Source organism: Procambarus clarkii, chromosome 16 (genome assembly GCF_040958095.1).
Source record: "Procambarus clarkii isolate CNS0578487 chromosome 16, FALCON_Pclarkii_2.0, whole genome shotgun sequence".
Classification (NCBI taxonomy): domain Eukaryota; kingdom Metazoa; phylum Arthropoda; class Malacostraca; order Decapoda; family Cambaridae; genus Procambarus; species Procambarus clarkii.
The window spans coordinates 33,815,875-33,832,683 of NC_091165.1; the positions used below are offsets into that span (position 1 = coordinate 33,815,875).

Sequence of the window (16,809 nt, forward strand, 5' to 3'; positions counted from 1 at the left end):
TGGGGTGCGCTACGCGCCTCCAGGTATTTGTATTTTTCACGTTCCGTTCAAAACTCTAGCGGATACATGGGGTTCACATCAGCTTCCTCAGGGCTCTTGTAAATAGACGCCATCTTTAAAAAAAAAATCGTGGTCCACATTCCCGGGTATGAGAGCCTCAGTAGTGAGTGAGCAACCAAGGCCGGTGCACGCAGCATGAGCGCACAGCACTGCTGTTCAGCTTGTGAGTACAGCATCGCCTAATAATGTCAAAATATATATATAACTTGTATATTTAGCCATGCTAGTATTACAGAAGAGCCTGAGTGTGATAATGACTGTGTACAATGTTCAAATATTAATGATTCAATGCTGTTCTCGATGTTCACAGCACCACAGCATTATTTCGTCCGTCTAGGAACCTTCAAACGACTTCTTAGGTTCTTTTCTAAAATAAACATGTCAGTTACGTATTTACAGGATTTAGTGACCAGTATTGTGATAACAGCAGGACTGTTGTGATAATAATCACTGTGCGTAGCATTGTGGAGGAGTAATTGTGGTGAGGGAGAGAATTGAGTTAGCCTCACTGTGTGTGTGGCAGCCACTATTTTTTTGCTCACCATACTAGCTTAGTGGTTCGCTATGGTGAACACATATGTACATGGGTATATACAATGTGTGTGTATATAGTGTAATAACAGCAACAGGAGTATGTTAGGAGAAGCTATTTTGGTGAGGGAGAGACTAGATGTTGGAGGAGTGAGGGTGTGGCAGCTGACACTCACGGAGTTCTGAGTGTATTGATGGTAAATGTACATAGTGTGTGATAGTGTATAGTTTGTAAATAGACTTTATATATACATACATTAGCATTATACAATGTAAATATGTGCCGGATATGTGTACACTTGTCATGCACGTAACACAGTGTCTTCGGACAGTACGGATGTTCTACTGCCATAATATATAGTGTACGTGTTCATTATACATAGGACTGGCACATAAAAGCAAATAAAATGTATTTGGAACTGTGCGGCGGAAAATGGACAAAAATATATTCGCGGTAACTCGCGCATCCTGCCACTGGTGACCAGGGAATGATGACGTCTCAGGCGACCAGGGAATGATGACGTCTCGGGCCAACTTACGAACCCCATAGCAGCCAAAGTACGTACAATTTCGACCTTCTGTTACTATACCCATACTCGGGGAAGGGTTTTTGACACTTTCAAAACAAAAAATAAATTTTTCCAGAGAATTTATTTCCTGCGCACTGGGCACTGGGGGGGGGATGTCATATTGGAGGCTGCGCAGTTAAGGGGTTAATATCTTGTATGCCTCGTATGATTAGAAAACTGAACATTTAAATTTGAGCAAAAGTCAGTAGTGAATGTAATGAAATTTCTCTGGGTTGGGGCTCAGTGGGCTTCTTGTATCTTGCTCATTGACATAGCTTCACAATACAAAAATGACAAAACAAATAAAGAAAAGACCCAACCCAAATTGCTTCATTGCCACATCAGAGAGAAAAACACCCTATTGGCAGATAGCTTCACTGAGAATGACAAGGTGGTGTGCAAGAAAACTCAAGAGATTCCAGGAGGTCTTCACAATAGAACAAATAGAAGTTCCTGAACTAAAAGGGGGCATTTAACCCTTGTGTTGCTAAGGGCTATTTGGCCATTGTCACCCACAGGCGCATAGCCCAAAAAAAAAAAAAAATCTAAACTTGTTAATTTGTGTTCTCTGATCATGGGAAAAATAATAATAAAATAGTAAGTGGCATATTTTGCCCACTATAGGGCGGGGAAGTCTGGCAAAAAATCGGCGCTGACTCATCGTGCGTCCAAGGCATTCTGCTTCGCCCCAGCTGTCAGGCAGGAGTGGCCACAAAGAGATAATTACCTAATTATTTCAATTTCTCTGATTGATTTTTCTTTGTTTTTGCTGTAATATTATTCAATAGTGTGTAGTGTGATATATTTATATAATAAAATGTGTGAATCATCGCTGTACTAAAAATTATGGTGTGTATATTGATTCAATTATGTTCATTAAACAGTGAACAAATACTTTGTCAGTTATTACACTATATACACAGGTTATATAAGTATCTGCATGTTTTGTTCACCATAACAAACCACTAAGTTGGTATTATGAGTCAAAAGGCAACGAGGAGTGACCGCCCACACCAGACAGCCACTCGCTGCCACTCCCTCCCTCAACACCTCACTCGCCCACATTCTCCTCCCACCATACTGTTTTTGCTTTTATTCACTATATACAGACATTATATATAAGTATCTACATGTTTTGTTCACCACAACTGTACAACTAAGCTGATCTAGCTAGTTCAGGCACTAAGAGACGTCGCTACACACAGTCAGCTGGCGGCTGCCTCCCTCACACATTCAAAGTCAGATGCACTAAAATTTCTACCCCAACAATACTGTTTGTGGTGTTATTACCCTATATACACAAACACATTATATATAAGTATTTACATGTATTGTTCACCATAACTGTTCAAACTAAGCTGGTATAGTGCCCAAAGAGCATAGTGGCCACCACATTACAAATCATGCAGATGTCCCCACCTCCCTCACCAAAATGGCTTCTTCCCCACACTCCTTTTGCTGTTATTACACTATATATACACATTATATACAAGTATCTACATTTGTGTTCACAATAACAAACCATTAAGTTGGTATGCTGAGTGACATGGCAGCCAGTGGCAGCCCGCCACTGGCTGCCACTCACTCCCTCCCTCACCTCACCTTACTCTCCACCCTTCTCCTTCCACCATACTGTTTTTTTTTTTTTTATTTTATTCACTATATATAGACGTTATATACAAGTATCTGCGTATTTTTATTCACCATAGCGAACAACTAAGCTGGTATAGTGAGTCCAGACAGTAGGAGGAGGTCACACACAGTCAGCAGGACAACGCTACCTCCCACCCCACCAAGATTAGGGAGCCGGTCGGTCGGCCGAGCGGACAGCACACTGGACTTGTGATACTGTGGTCCCGCGTTCGATTCCGGGTGCCAGCGAGAAACAATGGACAGAGTTTTTTCATCCTATGCCCCTGTTACCTAGCAGTAAAATAGGTACCTGGGTGTTAGTCAGCTGTCACAGGCTGCTTCCTGGGGGTGGTGGAGGCCTTGGTCGAGGACCGGGCCGCGGGGACACTAAAGCCCTGAAATCATCTCAAGATAACTCAAGGTTACTCCTCCCATTACAGCGCTAATTATCACAACAATTCTGCTATTATCAGAATCCTGGTCATTTTTATCACAGTCAGGGGTCTTCTGTAATACTATCATCGCTAAATAATAACATGTACATAATTATTATGGCATTTTTAGACGATGCTGTGGTCACAAGCTGAACAGCAGTGCTATGAGCTCATTCTACGTGCACCAGCCTTGGTGGCTCATTCAGTACTGAGGACCCTTACACCCGGGAATGTGGCCCACGATTTAAAAAAAAAAATGGTGTCTGTTTACAAGAGCCCTGTTGAAGGTGAGGGTGAACCCGTGTATCCACGGGCCGTTTAAATCTAGTGTAGTACTCCAACACATCATATGACGTGATGCGCAATTTATAGCAAGTTACTCAACACATCATATGACGTGTTGCGCAGTTTAAGGATTAATCGGGCATCACTGGAGGAATAAGAGATTGATCTTTAGGTAAGATAGTGGTGAGGTAAGGAAGTATTTATGGGAACTGGACGTATCAAAGGCTGTTGGCCCAAATGGAATCTTGTCATGGATTTTAAAGGAGGTGAGGTATCAGAAGCACTGTGCTTGGCACTCTCCATGGTGTTTAACAGATCACTGGTAACAGGTGAACTACCAAAAAGTTGTAAAACAGCTAAGGTTTAGCTAGTCCTGATTCACAAGAACGGAGACATACAGGAGACACTGAACTTGGGGCCATTGTCCCTAACGTGCATACCATGCAAGATGGTGGAGAGGAGTGTGAAAGAACTAGCACATCTGGAGAGAAGGAACTGTGTAACACAATAATAATTTTTGGGTGTATAGGAAAGGAAATTTCATCTAGGGGCGTAACTGGCTGACCCCTCACAAGTGTTCAAGAGAGAACTTGGTAAGCACCTCCAAAGGATACCTGATCAACCATGCTGTGACTCATACATCAGGCTGTGAGCAGCTGTATCCAACAGCCTGGTTGACCAGTCCAGCAACGAGGAGGCCTGGTCGAAGACTGGGCCACAGGGATGCTATGCCCCGAAATCATCTTGAGGTAACCTCTAGGTAGAGGTGGACAGAGCAGCAGAAGAGATGTAAATCATAGAGAAAATAGTAGGTTTAGGAGAAGGCCTCAATTCAAAGGAAAATGCCAGTGATTTTAGGAGGATAGGAAAATATGAGAGAGACGAGAACTGCCCCTTAAGGGTTACATTACATGGAGTGAAACAAATGACAGAAGTGCCTAAAAATACCAAGCAATTGTAGAGTGATAAGGATGGCAAACTTTGGTCAATAAGACAAGAACTCTAAAACGAAGATAGAGAAAAGCTGAAAATAAACCTCGAAGCGAAACATCTAAATGGGAATAGAAATGATAAAGGTGTTTTTCTACAAAGTGTTAGGGACTAGAAAGTTAGTGAAATGGTACATAAAAACAAAATAACAATCATTAGAGGAAAGGGAAGTAAGGACAAAGGGGAAAGGGAACATGTTCCTGAAAATTGTATTTACCAACAAAGATGAAGTTAGGTAAAAATACTGGCATTAAGAGAGAATTCAGCTTAACCACTGCACTGGCAGAGCGACATGTGATGCTGGATTGAGGGTGCGCAGAGCACCACATGGCGATCGAAGGTATATTGTAGGATTCAAAACAGACGTGCACTGACTTGGGTATGAGATGGATGCCTGAGGCCTCCAGTGATCATCCACTATTTTTTTTTTTAAATTCCAGCATGCCCCACGGCCCTGGGGAGCCTCGGTTTCAAAGTAGCAACCATGTCTGACGCATCATCAACGAGCTCCTAATCTACAGTCAGCTGCGGCGTTGAAAAATGACTCTCGAATGCCGAAATACATGACGTATTGTTTGATGAAGAACATATTAGTGACAGTGATGATTACAGTCCTGAAAAAGACCTTACACAGGGGGTCTGACAGTAGTGATATGGACACTGAAATGAGCAATGTGAAGTGTGCATACAGTACACACACCTCAGCCTCCCTGCCATGCCACCTTAGGACAACACCACTGGATGTACCGTCACCATCTGTGTCACCATCATGTCACCTGAAGTAAGTCTACTGAGTGATAGTGTAGGTGATGAGTCATTTTCTGGATTCAGTGACACAGGCTCAGATACAAGCAGTGTTGATGAACTGTGCAAGCGGCTTTGGTGTTACTAGGTGGAGTTTTACTGTGCCAGCAACATGCCGAGGCAAGCTTCCATGTGTCACACAGCCTGAGAACAGAGACGACAGTGGGCCCTCGACATCAAGTGTTCGTGGTAGTCCTATACTATGCAGAACAGCATCATCTTATGTCATACTCATATGCAGCTCTAGCACAAGGCGACAGAGCCAAGAGATTTTCAAGAGGAAACTAGATTTATTCCTCCAAGGAGTGCCGGACCAACCGGGCTGTGGTGGGTATGTGGGCCTGCGGGCCGCTCCAAGCAACAGCCTAGTGGACCAAACTCTCACAAGTCAAGCCTGGCCTCGGGCCGGGCTTGGGGAGTAGAAGAACTCCCAGAACCCCATTAACCAGGTAACCAGGTATCAAGTTTTTGGGGCTCCTGCTGGTGGTGCTTGTGCTTGGGTAGTTGGTGGTGTTGGCACCAAAACAAAAAATGTAGATGTACTTGTGTGGGAGGATTGTGACAATTTTGTCCCACAATTTCCAGCATTTGATGATACCGTTGTTGGTGTGACACCCTCATTCCCCTATACTGGTGATGATATGGCTGAAATTGATTATTTTATGGCATATTTCGATCAGTCATTCATGGACCATCTCATTGTAGAGACGAACCGATATGCTCTGCAACTCCTTGCCTCTGGAATTTTACCTGCCTCATGCATGACTTGGAAAGACACAATTATGGAGAAAATGTGTGTTTTTAGCATTGTACGTGATGATGATGCATGCAGATAAACACATTATCCAGGATTATTGGATCAGAGACATCCTTGTTCCAACATCCTTGTTCAACAGGACATGTCACGTGATAGGTTCCTGCTGCATCTCAGGCACCTCCACTTTGAGAACAATGCTAATGAATAAAGCCATGGCAGATTGTGGAAAGTGCAGAAGATATTTAGTGAATTGAGGGGAAAGTTCCACAATTATTTTGTACCAGGACAGAATGTCGTGATTGATGAAGCGCTAGTTCTCTTCAAGGGACGACTGGCGTTCAAGCAGTACATTCCATCAAAATGGCACAGGTTTCTATCTAAAGTTCTTTATGTTATGTGGCTGCAAAACTGGTATCATCACGGACATGATTTGTATTCAGGTACAGACGTTGACATACCAGGTCAAGATCCACATGGGTTCTCAGACAGTGTCGTGAAAACACTCATGGAACCGCTGCTGAACTAGGGAACATATCCTGTTCACGGACAACTACTATACCAGCCCCTTGCTGACCAGATTCCTCCTTGACCACAACACTGGCATATGTGGCGCTGTCAAGGCCCACAGGAGGGAAAGGCCAGTGTTTGGCATTGCAGTGAGTGAATGCCAACTGAGAAAGTGTGATAAAATGTTATCGGTGTGCTGGAGGGACAGAGGCGAGGTGAATATGTTGACAATTATTCACACAGTGTAGGACAGTGGCAAAGTCAGTTTTGCAATAGGGGTGAAAATATATAAACCCAATTGTGTCATTGCCTACAATGTAAATATGCATTTAGTAGATAAATGTTACATCATGGTTGGGGCCGTCGAGTGGGTGAGAAAATCTGTGAAGTAGACCAAGAAATTGTTTTTCCACCTTGTTGACGTTGCAGTGCTGAACCGTTTCAACATGTAACTCGTTAAATCTGGCAAGAGACCACCCATCCGTACATTCAGTGTTGCTCTAGTGTCGCTACTGCTGGTAAAATATGGGGTGGAGGGCAGTGTTGTGCTGTGTGGAGTGCCAGCAACAATGCCTCACATAGTTCCTGCCAGACTCTGGTAAACCACATCTTGCTGTACACAAACTTGGTTATATGCCAAGCACAGGAACACGTGAAAAGAGTAAACATGCCCACGTTGTTTGCAAAAACACACAATGTAAGGAACAGAAGGGAAGATCCATCATTGATTATCACACATTCGTGCAGTTCTAAGTGTTCACAGTGTTGTATATAGTGTGTGATAGTGTACAATGTGTAAAGTTGTAAATGTAAATACAGTAATTGAACATGCAATATAGAAAATCTGAATGTGGACACATTTGTAATACATGTAACACAGTTTCTTTGAATAGTATGAAAGTTCTACTGCCTTATTATTGTAAACTTGTTCACTATACATAGGATTAGCCAGAAAAAAACAAAAATGTATTTGTAATTGTGCAGAAAAAAGGAACAAAAATATTTGTGGCAACTCGCGCTTGTTGAATCTGGCGCGCGACTGCCTCCGGGAGTCTCCGGCACGGACAACCACCGAGCTTGTGGCATGTGACGTCACATGCCATTTTGTAGACACCAATGTGGCCAAAGTACATTTGTGCAATATTTTCAATATGTATATGATCAGGGGAGAGTAACAATTTTTGAATGACAAATTTTTTTTTGCAAAGACTTTATTTTTGGCACACCACGGGTATGTCATATTTTAGGGCAGTGCAGCATGGTGGTTAGGGTCCCATATAATGTCGCACTAACAGAGACGAAACTTAAAGAAAATATTTTAAATCCCGTTATATTCCAAAGAGGCTACTCAGTTTGGAGACGTGACAGGACTACTAGGAAGGGAGGAGTGGCGGCTGTACTGGTGAAAGAACACCTGAAGGTAAGAGTTAATAATTGAAAACCCTCGACGAGTTGACATAATGGCATTGCAGGCATCAATCAGAATGGTAGCTTGTAATTTTAAATGCCTGCAGCCCACCAAAAGCAACACATGGATAAAGGAAGAACTGGATGACAAATGAGAGGGCCTCATAATGGTCATGAGAGAGATTATGGTAAGAGCACACAGATAAATCCCGATTGTTGGTACAGTGAGACTTCAACTTTAAGGCAATAGCCTACTGGAGCCTACGAGGCAAGAACGGAGGACATCTGGACAGGCAGATTTGTAAACCTCATTTTGGAGACATTCATGTATCAACACGTAAAGCAGACCATGAATGAGGGAAGGGGGATGTTCCGTCAGTACTGGATCCAATATTCACCAGGAAAGGAGGAGGTATTTGACATCCAGAACCTTCCTCCCTTGGGAAAGAGTGATCATGTCCTATTGGACATTAAATACGCTTTGCGATATAATCTAGTAGAGAATGGGGACGTTGAAACAGTTGTTAAATTCGATTTCAAGAGAGGATGCTATTGTAATCCTAGAAATTTTTTTCATGGGTATAATTGGACAGACCTGTTCACTAAAGGCACACAAACATTTATACCAAAACAGAGATGCAGACCTAGGAAACTGTTATTTCAACAGAAATTGCAAGAGGGCCAGAGATCAAACGACACAAACATGGAATCATTATAGAAAGAGGCCAAACCCCCAAACATACCAGCAATACAAAGATGCGAGAAACAACTATATGTCAGTAAGGAGAGAGGCAGAGAGGAACTTTGAGAACGGTATAGCAGACAAATGTAAATCAGATCCAGGCCTTTTCTATAAATTCATTAAAAGCAAGCTGCAGGTAAAGGATAATATTCAGAGGTTGGAAATGGAGAACAGACACACGGAAAATTAAAAGGAAATTGTGAAACATTAAACGAAAAGTTCCAAAGTGTGTTTGTACATAATGAGATCTTCAGGGAACCAGTCAAAATAAGAATTCCAGAGACCAACATAGAGCACATAGAGGTGTCTAGAGACGAAATGAAACAAATGCTCAAGGAGCTAAGTAAGAACAATGCAGTTGGCCCTGATGGATTTTTACCATTAGTTCTGAGAGAGTGTGCACCTGAGCTCAGCATTCCACTTCAGCTGATTTTTCAGACATCCCTGTGTACAGGAGTCGTAGCAGATGTGTGGAAAAAGGCTAACATAGTTCCAATCTACAAAAGTGGCAGCAGGGAAGACCCCCTCAATTATAGACCTGTATCATTGACAAGTGTAATAGTGAAAATATTGGAAAAAATAATGAAGACTAAATGGGTAGTATACTTGGAGAGAAATTATATAATATCAGACAGATGGTATGGTTTTTGGTCTGTAAGATCTTGTGTATAAATTTACTGTTTCTATGATCGAGCCTGACAGCTGAGTGGACAGCGCTTCATATTAGTAGTTGTATGGTTCTGGCTTCGATCCCCAGTGGAGGCGGAAAAAAAAATGGGCAGAGTTTCTTTCACTCTGATGCCCCTGTTACCTAGCAGTAAATGGGTACCTGGGAGTTACAGCTGCTATGAGCTAACGGAGGCCTGGTCGGCGACCGGCCTGCGGGATGCTAAGCCCCGGGAGCACTTCAAGGTAAGGTACTTCCTGGGTGTGTGTGTGTGTGTAACAGAAAGGCGGCCTAATCCAGGACAGGGCCGCAGGGATGCTATGCCCCGAAATCATCTCAAGATAACCTCAAAATAGGAGTCACAGAGATTTTACAGGAAAGTGATGGTTGGGTTGACTACATCTATCTGGACCTAATGCTTTCAACAGAGTTCCACATAAGAGGTTGTTCTGGAAACTGGAAAATATTGGAGGGGTGACAGATAAGCTTCTAACATAGAAAAAAAGAGGGCAGTAATCAGAGGCAATGTATCGGACTGGAGAAATGTCACAAGTGGTGTACCACAGGGTTCAGTTCTTGCACCAGTAATGTTCATTGTCTACATAAATGATCTGTTAGATGGAATACAGAATTATATGAACATGTTTACTGATGATGCTAAGCAACCCGTTCACACACTTTCGTATAGTTAATATTGACTTATTAAATACGTGCATATGTGACATACTAAACATCTTATTGCTTCGTAATTACAATTATTACTTAACCTATACCTATAATAGGTTAAGTAATAATTGTAATTACGAAGCAATAAGATGCTTATCTTAACATACTAAGAAGGTTAGGTAAGGTCGGTGTTTTCTATGAAGCTTTTCAAGGTAAACTAGTATGTTTAGTATGTCACATATGCATATATTTAATAAGTCAATATTGACTGTAAGAAAGTGCGAGAATGGGTTGTGCTAAGATAATAGGAAAGAAAAGAAACTTAGATGATTGTCATACCCTTCAAAAAGACCTGGACAAAGTAAGTATATGCACCACTTGGCAAATGGAATTTAATGTGAATAAATGCCATGTTATGGAATGTAGAATAGAAGAACATAAACCCCATACAACCTATAAATTGTGAGAAATCTATAAAGAATTCTGATGAAAGAGATCTAGGGGTGGTTTTAGATAGTTTTCTATCACCTGAGGACCACATAAAGAACGATGTGCGAGGAGCCTATGCTATGCTTTCTAACTTCAGAATTGATTTTAAATACATGGATGGCAAAATTCTAAAGAAAGTGTTCATGACGTTTGTTAGGCAAAAGCTAGAATATGCAGCTGTTGTGTGGTGCCCATATCTTAAGAAGCGCATCAACAAACTGTAGGAAGTGCAAAGACATGCTACTAAGTAGCTCCCAGAACTGAAGGATAAGAGCTACGAGGAGAAGTTAGAGGCATTTGCTATGCCAAAACTAGAAGATAGAAGAAAAGGAGGTGATATGATCACTACGTTCAAAATAGTAACGAGAATTTATAAAATTGATAGGGAAGATTTCCTGAGACTTGGAACTTCAAGAACAAGCGGTCATAGATTTAAACTAACTAAACAAAAATGCAGAAGAAATATTAAAAAGTTCACTTTTGTAAACAGAGTCGTAGACGGTTGGAAAAAGTTAGGAGAGGTGGTGGTGGAAGCCAAAACCGTCAGTAGTTTCAAAGCATTATATGACAGACCGCTGGGAAGACGGGACACCACGAACATAGCTCTCATTCGGTAATTACACTTAGGTAATTACACAAATAAACACACACATGTGTGTGTAGACTATTATTTTATGAGGAAAGAGAGAGAAGGAAGAAGTGGTGGTGGTGTAGCTCTGCTGGTAAGAAAAGGCTGGGATTTTGAGGAGTTGGTTGTTCAGGGATGTGAAGGTTTCAGTGACTAGATAATAGGTACAATAACAACTGGAGGGCAAAAAATTATAGTCGTAGTCATATATAATCCACCACCAAATGACAGAAGACCCAGACAGGAATATGATAGAAACAACATGGCCACCATTAACATAATAGAGAGAGCAGCTTCTGTTGCTAGCTGGAATGGATCTGGACTACTAATCATGAGAGACTTCAACCATGGGAAGATAGATTGGGAGAACAGAGACCCGCATGGAGGACCAGAAACATGGAGAGTTAAGCTGCTGGACGTGGCAACAAGAAACTTTCTAAGCCAGCACATCAAGGAACCAACAAGAATGAGAGGAGAAGATGAACCAGCAATGCTTGATCTGATATTTACCCTAAATGAGTGGGATATAAGGGAAGTCAAGATGGAAGCACCCTTGGGAATGAGTGATCACAATGTATTGAACTTTGAGTACCTGGTAGAGCTAGGAATTATCTCCCCAAAAAGAACAAGGAAACAAAAGGCTGGCATACCGAAAGGGAAATTATGAGATGAGAAGCTTCCTAAGGGAAATACCTTGGGACACAGACCTCAGAGCTAAGTCTGTACAAGATATGATGGACTATGTCACCCAAAAGTGTCAGGAGGCAGTAAGCAGATACATCCCGGCCCAAAAGGAAAAATCCGAGAAGCAAAAGAAGAATCCATGGTATAATAGGGCATGTATGGAAGCAAAAAAACTGAACAAAAGGGCGTGGAGGAACTTCCAGAATAACAGAACACCAGAAAGCAGAGAGAGAGATACCAGAGAACCACGAATGAGTATGTCAGGGTGAGAAGAGAAGCAGAGAAAAGTTATGAAAATGATATAGCAAAAAAAGCCAAGACCGAACCAAAGCTACTCCACAGTCACATCAGAAGGAAAACAACAGTGAAAGAACAGGTAGTGAACTTAGAACAGGCGAGGACAGGTATACAGAGAATGACAGAGGTGTGTGATGAACTCAACAAGAGGTTCCAGGAGGTCTTCACAACAGAGCAAGGTGAGGTCACTGTGCTAGGAGAAAGGGAAGTAAACCAGGCGGCCTTGGAAGAGTTCGAAATTACGAGAGAGGTGGTCAAGAGACACCTGCTGGATCTGGATGTTAGAAAGGCTGTTGGTCCAGACGGGATCTCGCCATGGGTACTGAAAGAGTGTGCAGAGGCACTTTGCTTGCCACTCTCCATAGTGTATAGTAGGTCACGGGAGACCTACCAGAAATATGGAAGACGGCGAATGTGGTCCCAATATACAAAAAGGGTGACAGGCAAGAGGCACTGAACTACAGGTCAGTGTCCTTGACTTGTATACCATGCAGGGTGATGGAGAAGATTCTGAGAAAAAACCTGGTAGCACATCTGGAGAGAAGAGACTTCGTGACAAATCGCCAACATGGGTTCAGGGAGGATAAATCTTGCCTAACTGGCTTAATAGAATTCTACGACTAGGTGACAAAGATTAAGCAAGAAAGAGAGGGCTGGGCGGACTGCATTTTCTTGGATTGTCGGAAAGCCTTTGACACAGTACCGCATAAGAGGCTGGTACATAAGCTGGAGAGACAGGCAGGTGTAGCTGGTAAGGTGCTCTAGTGGATAAGGGAGTACCTAAGCAATAGGAAGCAGAGTTACGGTGAGGGGTGAGACCTCCGATTGGCGTGAAGTCACCAGTGGAGTCCCACAGGGCTCTGTACTCGGTCCTATTTTGTTTCTGATATATGTAAATGATCTCCCGGAGGGTATAGATTCATTTCTCTCAATGTCTGCGGACGATGCCAAAATTATGATAAGGATTAAGACAGAAGGCTTAAATCTGTTTGAGGCTTCGAGAAGACCTAGACAAGCTGAAGGAATGGTCGAACAAATGGTTGTTAGAGTTACCCAACCAAATGTAATGTAATGAAGATAGGTATAGGGAGCAGGAGGCCAGGTACAAGGTATCATCTGGGAGAGGAAATTCTTCAGGAGTCAGAGAAAGAAAAAGACTTGGGGGTTGATATCATGCCAGACCTGTCTCCTGCAGCCCATATCAAGAGGATAACATCAGCGGCATATGCCAGGCTGGCCAACATACGAACAGCATTCAGAAACTTGTGTAAAGAATCATTCAGAACTTTGTATACCACATGTGTCAGGCCAATCCTGGAGTATGCAGCCCCAGCATGGAGTCCATATCTAGTCAAGGATAAGACTAAACTGGAAAAGGTTCAAAGGTTTGCCACCAGACTAGTACCTGAGCTGAGAGGTATGAGCTACGAGGAGAGACTATGGGAATTAAACCTCACTTCGCTAGAAGACAGAAGAGTTAGGGGGCACATGATCACCACATTCAAGATTCTGAAGGGAATTGATAGGGTAGATAAAGACAGGCTATTTAACACAAGGACCACATGCATATAACTTTGTTATATGACAAAGAGTGCTGGGAAGACGGGACACCACGAGCGTAGCTCTCATCCTGTAACTACACTTAGGTAATTACACTTAGGTAATTACACAAGGGGACACAGGTGGAAACTGAGTGCCCAAATGAGCCACAGAGATATTATAAAGAACTTTTTTAGTGTCAGAGTGGTTGACAAATGGAATGCATTAGGAAGTGATGTGGTGGAGGCTGACTCCATACACAGTTTCAAGTGTAGATATGATAGAGCCCAATAGGGTCAGGAATCTGTACACCTGTTGATTGACGGTTGAGAGGCGGGACCAAAGAGCCAGAGCTCAACCCCCACAAACACAACTAGGCGAGTACACATTCACACACATATATATAGGACCTTCCTCATATCGGCCTATTTTAGGCAGCTCATATTTATATCGATCTCAGTAGGGGCTGCCTCAAATAGACCAAATGGATCAGATGAGGGAGTTCCTATTTATACCAATATAAATAGGAGTTGCCTTGCATTGGCCCATTTGAGGCAGCTTGTACGGGCCAATAGGTCTTCTGTGGTTCCTTTATTATGACGATCAAATGATGGTTGACCTGTTGACCTGGCATACTTCATTACATGCATATAAAATTAAGGAAACCTTGTGAACATCATTGATATATGTATGAAATTACAATGGAAATTTGATAAAATGATGATTACCACATTTGGCTGGTAACATTTGTAATGATTACCACATTCACATACTAAGGTAAACATGAAACAGTAGCAGGATTTTTTCAAGTCAAGGTAAATTCTATTACGTCTACTTAGAGCTATTTTATTGATATTAGCATCATATGGGTAAATTCCAGACAGTAATAATTGAATTCAACATACGATGATAACCGCGTTACCCCCATGCATGACGATAATCGCTGTTTAAAGGGTAAGAACCTCTTCCTTCAATGCATTCCACTCTCCTACCACATAATTGGCTCAGGAACTGAACCTCACAGTTCATTTAGTTAAGTCGGTAACAATCCTGTTTGTACCACCTGCAGATATAGGCTTGACTAAATGTAAATTGTTGGCAGAACTATTTGAAAACTTTGCATCACTGTTATCGAATGTGAAAAAAGAAAATCCCAGAATTCAATGATAACTTTATCAATGGTGTTCAAGAAATCTGTAAGTGCTGCATCCCAAATGATGTAGAGTACTAGCAGGAAAGTTAGCAGTATGCAACATACAAGTCAGTATCTCTCACTATGTGAGACAGTAAGCCTCTACTGCCTAATGCATCTCCTCAGCTTGTCTTCAGTGTATGAATTTAGTAAACACATATATGGGACAACTTTCGTCAACTTATTTTACATTCACGTAAAGTTTGGATTCGTTGAATATATATTTTTGTTATAACTAGCATCTATTTAGATCTTCAACTTCATCAACTTTATTTTGACATAATATTTCCATAGCATGTCCTATATTTAACTACATACTGAGTTATTTCTGCAGGTTCTTGTTTCATGGAACAATGAGTACCAAGTTAGATGACAAGGTGATCTTCCCTCTCGATGGCTTAGATGTGTCAGATTATGTGGCAAGTGAAGCCAGCACTAGTCAGCTGTACAACCTGTATGCTTGTGTCTGTCACATGGGTGGTAAGTAATTTTTTTTTTTTTTGAGATATATACAAGAGTTGTTACATTCTTGTACAGTCTCTGGTACGCGTAGCGTTTTGGGCAGGTCCCTGGGATTCGATCCCCGCCGCGATGAATCGTTGTTACAACCAAGTACACATTTTACTGTTGCGTTAAACAGAGGCTACAGTTAGGGATTTGTGCCCAATAAATCCTCCCCGGCCAGGATACGAACCCATGACAAAGTGCTTGCGGAATGCCAGGCGAGTGTCTTACCACTACACCACGGAATTTTCCCACTAAAAATATCAATTGCATGATAACCTTTGTTAGACTGGCTGTGATAATGTCTCCAATATATCATGCCTATTACTAAATGTAGGCACAATGTTGTTATCATCAGCATTATCACTAAATCCTGAATACGAATCATTTTTGCATAAGTTCATTTTCTACAGTAGCATGAGGTCATGTCATGATGTGTAGCTGCACCAAATAATGACAATGTAAACAATGAGAGTGTGCAGTGGCTGTCTGCATCATGCTCTGAACATAGCACTAGTAATACCAATTGACAAAACTGACATTTTTGTTGAAAACTGCAACTTCAAAAATAAGAGGACATGTTCAAACTAAAAAAAAAAAAAATGCTACTGAAAAAAACATGAAGTTAAATATTGCAAAGAGCAGTAGATAGTTGGGACAAGTTTAGTGAGCTGGTGGTGGAGGCCAAAACTGGCAGTACTGTAGTTTCAAAGCATCATGGAAGAAAGAGTACTGGGAAGACGAGACACCACGAGCACAACTCTCATCCTGTAACTACACTTAAGTAATTACACTTTAGTTATTACATTTATTATACTTGTGTATGAGGGAAGAGTGAGCTGAGCATCATGTCTCCACTAAATCCAAATGCCTTTTGGATTTGCCCTTTTAATCCAAATGCCCTTTTAAAAGGAATTAGGATAGTGGTGGTGGTGTATTAAAATGCAAGAAGGTGCTATATTGATTTGTAGCTGTGTAGACCCTTCATAAAGCCTTCATGACAATGGTTTATAATTTAGGTTGTCTTATATTGCTTTTGTAATGCAAATTAGTTTACTTAATATATAATCTATGTACATACTGAAATAAAAATGTTATAATGTATAATTTGTATAAAATATTCTATTACAGTTGCACAAGCAGGGCATTACACAGCCTTTGCACGTAACCCTGTAACAGGAGAGTGGCATCATTTTAACGATGATTCAGTAACTCGACAGAAACCCCGTGAAGAAGAGTACTCCACGGCGTATCTTCTATTTTATCACAGACAAGGTAATTTTGTATATTGTATACTGTACAGTATATTTGCTGTGCCTTGGCTTTTCATGCTCTTTATGCATTCTAATGTTTTCCTGTAAAATATAAGTTATTTAAAAAATCAATTGGGCCAATGCTGGGATTCAAACCCTTGATTGGTAATCC

General features: G+C 41.6%; 1 protein-coding gene across 1 annotated transcript in view; it reads left to right on the plus strand.

The window, feature by feature from the left end:
- Window positions 1-16,809, plus strand: part of LOC123760115 (uncharacterized) — a 226,604-nt gene that overhangs the window by 193,110 nt on the left and 16,685 nt on the right. The window contains 2 exon segments of the mRNA XM_045745600.2: window positions 15,215-15,360; window positions 16,516-16,659. Coding sequence (XP_045601556.2) covers window positions 15,215-15,360; window positions 16,516-16,659 — 290 coding nt within the window.